Source organism: Myodes glareolus, chromosome 20, assembly GCF_982192425.1.
Source record: "Myodes glareolus chromosome 20, mMyoGla1.1, whole genome shotgun sequence".
NCBI lineage: Eukaryota > Metazoa > Chordata > Mammalia > Rodentia > Cricetidae > Myodes > Myodes glareolus.
In genome coordinates, this window is record NC_142045.1 from 46,600,317 (window position 1) to 46,610,896 (window position 10,580).

The following is a 10,580-nucleotide window of genomic DNA, read 5'->3' on the forward strand; positions in this document are numbered from 1 at the left end:
GACTCCAACAGCCTCGCCGGGCCCAGCAGGGTTAGTTTTGAAGGTGGCCCGAGACACTGCATCTTAGAGTTCCTTCATAGCTTGTCTCTACCCTAGCAGAATGATCCATGGTGTGTGCTGTTAGTCATTTTCTTCCTGTAGACTGGAGGCCTAAGGAGCTGACAACTTATCTGTTCCGTGTTGGATAAGTAATAAGCTCCTGAATTTGGGTGGATGCCCAAGGACTCACGAGTATGGGCTCATTGAGTCCTTGCTGGTTCCATGCATGAAAATATAACCAGCCAAGCTCATGGCTCCAGCAGTGACAATTGTGATCTTGTTAGCCACCAAGGTCCTCCAGAATGTGTGGCCCCTGAACAAGGAGCTCCAAAGTAGGTTTGTGTCATAAGGTTGTCATAAGGTGTATGTCTGTGGGACCAAGTCCTCCTAACAGCCAGTAAGGTCTATGATATATGTCTTCTGCCTTTGAGTTCATTGGCATCCTCCTCTATGGCCTAACCCCTGCATGAGGCTTTGAGGTTGAGCTTCATCAGTATTATGAAGCTATTCCATGTCCACCCTTCTTGGTCTGGGTGGGGTGACCTGAAAAGACACATGAGATTTTCAAGAATCTACAAAACCCATGTTAGTGCCAACAGCATCACCACCACCACTGGATCCTCCATGGGGCAGGGGGTAGGGATCAACTGTTACTGTAGTTCATGAAAGCAACCATTTTCTGCCTCTCCTTTCAAGTTCACAAATTTTGTGGCCGACCAACTTCTATATTTCCAGTTCTCCAACCCCTTTCTGCCTCTGCTGAGGAACCACAGACATCTCAGTGAAAGCTGGGGAACTTTCCTTGCCAACCCCACCCAGCCTGTGGCACTGAGGAAGACTTAGCAGAAGGTATATTTTGTTTCTGATTCTGTCTGAAAATGATGGGTTCCTAATGATTAATCCTGTAACAGGTAGGGAAAGGCTTTCTGCTTTTCTCTATCTTTGTGAAATTGAAACTAAATGTATTCGTCCTGTATCTGGGTTGAGAGTGAGACAGTAGAGATCACAGAAACCTTAAAAGACAGCCTGCCCTCATTTCCTGGGAGCAACTAGACAGCTGTGCAGTAAGAATGGGTTGTGAAGTGTTTCATCATGTATTAGTTGCTTCGTTGTTAACTAGGTTGTGTATCACATTGCCTGGCAATGTTAGACCAGACAGAGCAACTTGAAAAGAATGTCTGATGCTGCCATCTGGTGGCATATGACAGCTGCAGAACTGTTGCAACAATACGAGCTTTACATCTTGTAAATAATGTTTGATTATACGCAATAGACAGATGCTAGTCCTAGTCGTACCCAAAGAAGCTTCCGCTTGCAATAAATAGTAGTGAATGCAGAGACTCATGGCTGCTCAAGGTGCTGAGAAAACGTGAAAATTGAATGCTCGTTCCTACAGACAGTACCTCTACTATACTGTCCTGTCTGAGGTTCAGGAAACGCGCTCAAAGAGAAGGCAGACGAATGTGAGAGCTAGAAGACAGAGAAAGGGGCTGGGAAATGCCGTGTTCTAGGCATGACACAGCTATGCAGTCAATCTCTCAGCGGTTACGCCTGCCTCCGTTGACTGGGCCTGCACAAGGTAGGGCCTGTCATCAGCCAAGCCTGGACAAAATTGGTGAGACGGTATCCCATCCCGATGACATACTGGCCACTAGTAGATTCTGAGGAGAAAGCAGGCTTTGTCTCCCCTTTGATATTCACAGGAGGATGTGGTGACTAGTTCAAAAGGCTCCCAGAACTACTTCAAATCGAATATTCACAAACAGCCCTTCCTAAACTCAGTGGGTCACAAACAAAACACAAAGAGGTAAATCTGAGAAAGAGACTTGTAAAGAGTAAAGAGGTGATGGGGGAGTTGACAGAGTTAGGAGGGAGATGGGGAAATGGACTGAGTAGCCATTACATATGCATCTATCAAAGGAGAAAAATTAGTAAGAGTTAGATATAAAAGAACCAGTGCTAGGGCTGGAAAGATGGCTCAGTGGTTAAGAGCACTGGCTGTTCTTCCAGAGACATGGGTTAAATTTCCAGCACCCACATGGCGGCTTACAACTGCTGATAACTCCAGTTCCAGGGGATCTGATATGATACCTTCACACCAATGCACATAAAATAAGTTAAATGAATCATTTTTTAAAAAAGAAACAACGTGGATCCAATTTTTATGGACCCAACTTGATTTCATAATGAATTAAATACTATGTACATATTTTCAACTATAAAATATTACTTGGAAACCTCCTCCAATGCTGCATGGAGCAACAATTACATTATCTTAACCACATTTTTGCCAGTGTAACTGCAATGTATGTAAATCCTCTGGATGGTACAATTAGCAAAGGATAGCATTTGATGTCAAGAGAATTATTAAGATATTTGACTCAGTTTCTTCATTTGTATTCTGAAAGAATGCTTATACCCACTTTTAGGGTTGACGTGAAAATGAACGACCCTGTGAATGAAAAGACTAGGGTCTCGGGTCCCCTCTGAGGGAGATGCAGTTGTTGTTCATGGAGTAAGGGATAGTGTTTTAACGTTGTGCAAGTTTGTGTGTAGAACTGGTTTGTTTAGTAAGTCTGAGAAAATGCTAAAAGAGCAGTCCTGCCCTTGCTGAATGCTGACTTGCCTGGCTTCCAGGCCGGACCCACCACCTAGTGGTGTGAGATAATTGTCTGTATTCTGTCAATCATGTTTTAAATAAATGCTGATTGGCCAGGCAGGAAGTATAGGCGGGAAAACCAGACAGGATGTAGAAATGGAGCAAAGAGAAAAGGGGAAGGCTAGGAAGGAGGAAGCCCATTCCTCCATTCCTGTCCAGACCACCAAGAAGCAAGATATAACCTGCCCAGCTGTGAAAGGTACTGAGCCGTGTGGCTAGCATAGATAAGAACAATGAGTTAATATAAATTACAAGGGCTACTAGGAAGCCTGACCTAATGGGCCAATCAGTTTATAATCTTCTGGAGTCCTCTGTGTGATTTTCTTTGGGGCTTGCTGGCTGAGGGGAACTGGGCAGGATACAAACCCCAACAAGCAGGCTCCTTCATGTTACAACCTGGGCTCCTCCAGGCCTGAGGGAGGCTAAAAGCAGTGGAACAGGGTGTGGGGCAGATCCAGGATTTGAAATGACAACATCAACTCTTCAGGGTTTCTCTGCAGCTTTGGAGCCTGTCCTGGAACTCACTACATGACTTCAGTCAGTTTCCCCTCCTGCTGTGCTGGACTGGCCCACTCTGATGCTGTCTTTTACCTGGAATCCTGATTCTGGCCCTGTCAAGATGGGGGCCTCCCAGAAGACGTCCTGCACAATTGATGCCCCCTCACCCTATGGATAAATACATTACTGAAGCTCAATCCCTGTGCAATGATGTGGACTCTCTGATGCATGGAACTGAGACTGGTGGGTGAGTTCCCTTTATCCCCAGGCAGCTATAATGAACAGATCTGTGACCCCTTTAAGTCCTGCGCACTCAGTTGGTCTCTCTGGGGACACAAGCACCTTAGCTGCCCAAGGTCAGTTATGTGTGACAGTTGGTGATAGAATCATCAATGGAATTTTATGGGAGAGGGGGCCACAAAAGCAGGGTGAGTGGCAGTTGGGTGGCTACAAGCTGTATCCCTGAACACTGGAGGAATGTTTCTTTATAATTATTATTATTAATACTATTATTTATAACTTGACATTGTTACTCATAGATGGTCCCGAACACTGAAGAAAAGCCGAGTATTACTTCAAGAATATCAGCATGGTTTAAACATCGTCAACAGCATGAAAGAACCTTCCTGGAAACTGTGGCCACTCGTCTCTTCAAACTGTGTACTTACTATGGGCGACGGTGAGTGTGGGCCTGGCCTTGTGCTCATGGGAAGCAAGGATCTCACGAGATCACAATTAGTCCTCATCTGCTTCACAAAGATTACTGCTACCCAGACACAGGAGGCTGCACCTAGAGCAGAAAGCCCTCGGAAGGACTCTTGCTCAGCCTGAGATCTAGCACCTGACCCTGGCCTTTAGTTCCCCAGCAGACAGCAGCGAGACACAATGTCTAGCTCTCAGATATTCACCTGGTCCCCGTCAAAGCAGTGGCTTTTGCCTCCCTTTCTCCAAGATGGTCTGTCTCCATGGAGCCTCTCCCAGAACTAGTGTGATATGCTTGGGGATCCTGCTAGGCCGTGTACAAGCATGCTGAGCGAACACTGTAACCGCAGTTTACACAATGAAAAACAAACAACGATTAGTTAAAAGCAATATTTAATTTAACACAGCATTGAAAATAGCTCGAAGAATACAAAGGCTGTTACTCAGGAGAGGGGAAGCTGGCTGTGGGTCTTGGAATGCTGCTGGGTTGAAATAAGGGGGTGATTCTGTGGGGAACAATAGAGCTGGTGCTGTCTGCCGAGCAGAGAGATGAGGGACGCCTAAAGAAGCAAGTAGGCCCGGCCAATCTCTGGACCCCCCCAGGTGAAGTTGCACTGTGTCTGCTGACATAGTAAGAGGTTGAGTATCTGGAGTATCCTTGACTGCAGGTGGGAATGTGACCCCGACTGCTACTCCAGCTGTACATGTGACACAGGACCTTACGTTGGATTTTCTGACCTCAGGCTGCTCTGGTTCTTGCTAATTCTGGATTGTTCATTGCTTGGAACTCTAGATTTGGATGTGCAGTTCTGCCTCAGCTCTCTGGATCTAAGGATGGAGACAGATGTGCTGCTGATGCAAGCATCTCTAGAAGGGGAAGTGACAGTGGAGGGACAGGAGACAACATGCCCAGGATGAGACCTCTTTCTCAGTCTTTCCAAACATAGGAGAGACCATGTCTGCCTGCCTGGATTCCCAGATCCTATCCTCCAAAAGATCACATGCCCAGGCTAGGGTCCGGTGACTGCTCCTGCAAAGAGGAGCCTCTAAAGGATCCCCCAGTCATTCCTGAGACGCAAGACCAGGTCCTGAGACCGCCTCACAGTGCCCAGCATCTACCTGGCACTTTCTCAGTCGCTATCCTCTGAATCACTTGCCAGTTCTGCCTGCAAGTTGGTATGGAGCTCATGGACACAGACAAGGACATCTGAGTAGGGCATGTTAAGAATCAAATAGGTCTTCAACCTCTTCAGAATGGACATGTCTGATGCCTTGGAAAAGTCTTTAGGGAACTTATCAATCCATGTGTCCGGAAAGGGACAGACAGGACACTTAGTGACCTAGACTTTCTTTTGCCCCCACCCCCACCCCCAAGACTCCGTGCATGTGAGACTGCAAAGGAGGGGATATCCAACCCGTAGCCATACGAGGACAATGAGCAGGACTGAGAGGGCCATGGGAGCAGGGAGCTCCATGCGCCCCATGATCATACACCCCCGTGTATGGCAAGGGTTCTGCTGTAGTCTTATACATTCCCACACTGTGCTTCCCTATCCCAGAGCTGTTCCTGAAGAGATAATCCTTGTCTTGCAGATATAAAGAATGTCATTATTATAAAAGAGATGGTGCAAAGCTCATATCCTACATAGCCAACTAATGGAGAAACCCGTGTATGCCTCAACGGGTGGCCTATACCGGGCCATCTGCCATTGATCTCCAAGAAGCCTAGTCCCATAGGATACGCAGCTCCCATCCGGCATAGTGACATATGCCATGTCACACAGACGACACTGGAGTTGGTGTGGCAATCCCACAATCATTCCTGAAACCCGAGACCAGGTCCTGAGACCTCTTCACAGTGTCAAGCACCTACCTGGCTTGTTCTTAATCGCCCTCTTCTGAAGTTTCCGACACCAGTCTCACAAGGAGCTCATATACATGTATCAGGGTATCGGAGTAGGGACAGTGAATGATGAGGTACCTCTTTACCCTTTTCAGGACTGACATGCCTTTTGGTGTAGCAAAGTTTCCGGGGAAGACGCTCGTCCACGTGTCCAGGAGGGTGCAGATGGCCCTGGTGGAAAGGAACAGACAGGACACTTAGTGGCCTGGACTTTCCTTTGCCATCCCGCCCAAGACGCCGTGCATGTGAGACTGCAAAGGAGGGGATATCCAACCCGTAGCCATACGAGGACAATGAGCAGGACTGAGAGGGCCATGGGAGCAGGGAGCTCCATGCGCCCCATGCTCAGGCTCTAATGGAGCACAGCTGAGCGAGCCTTCATGCCATGGACTGAGATGAGGGTAGGGTCTCAGAGGGCCACCGGAGGCCACAGGCTTTCCCCATATCCCCAATTGCAAGGACCGTGCTCATGCAATTCTTTTCACCCTCCGGTCAATGCTTAGACCTCAGTATGGTAGTAGAAACGTGGAACGTGAGCTCCAAGCATTGGCCACCCCTCACCCTTGGTACCCCAGGGAGCCCACCCTGCAGAGCCAAGGCCCGCCTTTCTCAGATTGTAAAGCTCACTTACGCCTTTATTTGCTCATCCTCCTGGCAGCCGGGGTGGAAGCATGCATACCTGGAGGAGATCAGGAAGGATGTTACCTGTGGAGTCCCAGTTCCCTACCTAGAAGACATCTGGGGGGCCTGCTGACTCCTGGAGCAGAATCAAAGTCCAGAGCCTAGAAGTTCTCTCTGCTCTCAGGTTACTAGTTCACCTGCATTCTGTAGGTGCTTCAAATATGTCTGTGAGGCATGTCTACCCAGACATCTCAGTGGACACAGCTTCCCTCGGATTATCCTCCACGGGTCTCCACTCAAGACCCATCTCTATCGGGTGCTCCAATATGAATTCTAGAACCCCCTTTCCAATGGGAGAAGCGCTTTGACCATGCTTCAGGAAAACTGGCCAAGGATAGAGAGCTTCCTGAAGGACACCCACACTCATTAGGGTCTCAGCTGTGGACACAGCAGTCCCTAGGGCCCAACCTAGAGGTAGTAATGTCTGCTACATGCTGCTGGCTCCTGACAAGACTCTAGCAACGAAGTAGGCCCAGAGAAAGGCAGAGGCTTCCCATAAAGGACAAGAGGATGTGAGGCCTCTGAGCCGGGAAGTGGGCACTCACCGCCTGAAGAGCACATCCAGCACCTGCTCCATGGTGGTATGAGCAGGGTAGGCGCTCAAGAAGGCCATCAGGCACTCGCGGTCCCCATTGTGAAGGGAAGTGATCAGGTCTTTAATCAACTTTTCTGAAGGGAAGTGATCAGGTCTTCGATCACCTTTTCCAGATCTCCAAAGTTTAAGATTCTAGGGTATGTGTTAAGGAAGGCAATGAGAGACTCGCAATTCCCATTCTACATGGAAGTCAAAGTTTTGAAGCTGAATACATTCATGTACTCGGGGCAGACTCCTGGTCCTCCATGGCAGACTCCTTTTTGTCCTCCGGGGTGGCATCCTTCTTGTCCTCCGGGGCTGATTCCTTGTCCTCCATGGTGGACTCCTTCATGTCTTTGGGGATGGACTCCTTCCTGTCCTCTGGGGTGGACTCCTTTTGGTCCTCCAGGACGAACATCTCAGGATACTTTTCAACCTGAGGAGAGATCAGGGTGGGTGGTTCGAACCGGCACAGGACTGCAATGTCATGATTGGTTATTATCATTCCAAGTTTTCCTGACCCTTTCACTCTATCATCCTTCAAGACTAAACACAATGAAGGCAACTACTCACACAGATTCAGAGGATTCCTGAGCGCAGCAGACGCGAGGACACTCCTTACCTTTAAGATAGATGCCACAACAGGGACGCTTTCGTTGTTGAAGTTCACTTCTGTTCCAGAATCCAGTCTTTCTTTAAGGGCTTGGAATGCTCTTATATCACCTGATGCTCTGAAGATGCCTTCGGTGACTGGCCCTTTTTCACTAATAAAGGCTAGGATGTCCTGAGAGGAAGAAAGGGAAGCACCTGTCACTCTATCCACAGCACAGAGCATGGTTTCCTTCTTCTTGAGAACCAGACCAATGGTGTGCATAGGTGCAGTGCACAAACTGTCATGGACGAAGAGGACATTGAACTGGATTTGGTGCTTCCATCACCTGTGGTGCCCAACCCACCTTAATGTTAAGGCATTACTTATTTACTTACATCACCTGTGGTGCCCAACCCACCTTAATGTTAAGGCATTACTTATTTACTTACATCACCTGTGGTACCCAACCCACCTTAATGTTAAGGCATTACTTATTTACTTCCATCAGATTTTCCACAACGGATAAGTGATTTCTGCAAGTTCTCCAATACACAGCTCCTGGTGAATAGCACCCTCTTACCTTCCTAATCTTAAGCCAATGATTTGATGCACACTTGTTTCTCCACTTGAGGATAGAATTGAGTGGGGGTATTTAGGAGAAGCAGGATTTTGTCCTTCGGACAACCAGAGAAGGGCCATGTGAGACCTACCAGAACTGCTGTGGGCAGATTTCCATCCTCACAAATGGCAGATCATTTCCCAAGAATTTTCCTGTCTTAGCAACTGGAAAGCTGCGCACAATTGGTCCTGGTGAAGCACAGAGCCCCTGTGGAACAACAGAGATATGAAAGGCCGTCTTTTCTTAGCTCTTGGCTCCTCTGCATCTAAAGAGAATGCAGATATAATTATATGGGGTACTTTAACTTATGCAGCCTTTGTTACAGATTTCCAAATGCATAATGTTCCTGTGTAATGCATGCAATCAAAGTAATAATCATTTGTAATATATATTGCGCCACATTCTAAAATTGGCTGCTCATTCTGTCATTGTGTATGTTCTTCTTCCCTATATTCTACGCTGTTGTTAATCTTAGAGACTTGAACTGAGTGCCCTCTAGTGGGAAATCTCACAACTCAATGCTGTCTGACCACACATTACACCATGAGATTCTTGATGCCTCGTTGAACAAGCACCTCTGTTATGTTGCTGTCAGATGCTTCAGTGGTCACATCCTTATTCATAGTCACACTTCTGGTGTTCAGATAAAGAAGTGTTCCATTATTCTCAAATGTCATAGTGTGTCTCTTTCCATTCTTAGCTTTCTTGTTGAACTTTTGGAAGACCCACTGTCAAATTTCTCTTGAAAATTTATAGGCAGTTTCTACCAGCAGGAAAATGCCTGTAATGTACGGGTAATATTTTACTTTATAGTGGTTTTAGTAAACTCCCAATCACTGCTTGTTGTAAAGGATATTTTCAGGTGTAAATGAATCTTTTAAGTTGTGATAATAGAACATCTATACTTACCTATATTTCTTCATTGTGACGAGGAGCAGTTGGACTTCTGGGCTCTACATCATTGCCTGTGGGGCCCGTGCTGCCACTGGGGTGGGGTCTCCTTCACACTCATTTTCTTCCATCACAATTTGTCAGTTTGTGTGTCAAACGCATCGTAAGTGTTCTCCCCATCAGAGCAAACCGATGGGCTCTCGAGATGAACTGGATGGCCTTCTCCAAATATTTTTGGATAATTCTCAGTTAGGAAACTGACCAGAGAAATCTGTGACATAAGAGGCAAACACAGAGATCTCTGACCTTTTGCATGGTTGTAATTCTCATTTTAGCCTTGAGGCTAAAAGTTTGTACTTCAAAATTCTGAGAAAAAGTCACCTTCTATAAAATAGAGGGGAGTTTTCTGTTAGAAAAATGAAAATACTTTATGACCGTATGTTAAAATGTGACCATCACAGTGCAATACCATATGGGGATGATTTCCAGTGTTCCCCCCTGTGATGGGTAGTATATATTGTTAACTTGTCTCAAATCCTTCCACTTGTGACAGATGTGGCTGAGCATGTTTGTAAGGACGCTTACAGAAAGGCACAGGAAGGAGGAAGACTACCCTTGAATGAGGGCACCATGTGTTAAGATTGGGTGTCTAAAAATAAAGGACAACTTTCATGGGTCTCTTGTTTGTTCAGTGCAGATGCAATGCTAACAGGTTTATTACAATGGGAGATATTTGAAGGAAGGCCTATTTGGCTGATATTGAATAATTTTGGGTCTGCAATGACAGGTTGTTTGGACCCTAACTTTATCTTCCATCCATTGATGCTATACAATATGAGGAAATGATGTTCTGAGTCAGATGTTGTAGATTATTATTTTATAATGTGTTACATTTGTTTAGGTTATAGAACATCTGTTTGGTAATGCAAAGATGTGTTTCGTTCCTTTATATTACGTTTTTAAACTGTGAGGCTGTGTTATGCGCCTGTTTAAAACACCTGATTGGTCTACTAAAGAGCTGAACGTCCAACAGTGAGGAAGGAGAAGGGATGGGAGACTGGAAGTCAGAGAAAATAAATAGAAGGAGAAATATAGGAGGAGCAATATCTAGGAACAAGTAAGGGAAGAGAACTCTAGGAGTCAGCCACCCAGCTACACAGCAAGCCAGGGAGTAAGATGTAAAGAAAGGTTTATATGGGGAGAACTTGAGGGAATGGGATAGTCGAGATGGAGGAAGGACAGATATGAGAACAATGAAAGAAATATCTTGCTTGAGGGAGCCATTTGGGGGTTAGCAAGAAACCTTGCTCTAAAAAAAAATCCCAGGAATCCACTAGGATGACCCCAGCTGAGACCCTAAGCAATAGAGGAGAGGGTGCCTGAACAGCCTTGCCCTGTAGTCAGACTGATGATTATCTTAAA

The 10,580-nt window shown here is 46.3% G+C and overlaps 1 protein-coding gene and 1 long non-coding RNA gene across 3 annotated transcripts; one reads left to right on the forward strand and one right to left on the reverse strand.

The window, feature by feature from the left end:
• The first annotated feature begins 420 nt into the window (after nt 1–420).
• Nucleotides 421–4,858, forward strand: LOC148118813 (uncharacterized). Of its 2 annotated transcripts, none has more exons than XR_015735779.1 (3): nt 421–888; nt 3,199–3,443; nt 3,736–4,858. It is a non-coding gene; the product is annotated as an uncharacterized LOC148118813 (long non-coding RNA). The 2 variants fall into 2 exon arrangements; XR_015735778.1 differs by lacking the exon at nt 421–888 and adding an exon at nt 1,225–2,897.
• Nucleotides 4,859–5,577: 719 nt separating this feature from the next.
• On the reverse strand, nt 5,578–7,200 carry LOC148118814 (ral guanine nucleotide dissociation stimulator-like). The gene is made up of 3 exons (XM_087899535.1): nt 7,028–7,200; nt 6,433–6,480; nt 5,578–5,972 (listed from the first exon to the last, which is right to left on the reverse strand). Exons 1-3 carry the CDS (start codon nt 7,093–7,095, stop codon nt 5,783–5,785), a joined length of 306 nt encoding a protein of 101 aa, XP_087755661.1. The 5' UTR covers nt 7,096–7,200; the 3' UTR covers nt 5,578–5,782.
• Nucleotides 7,201–10,580: the final 3,380 nt, after the last annotated feature.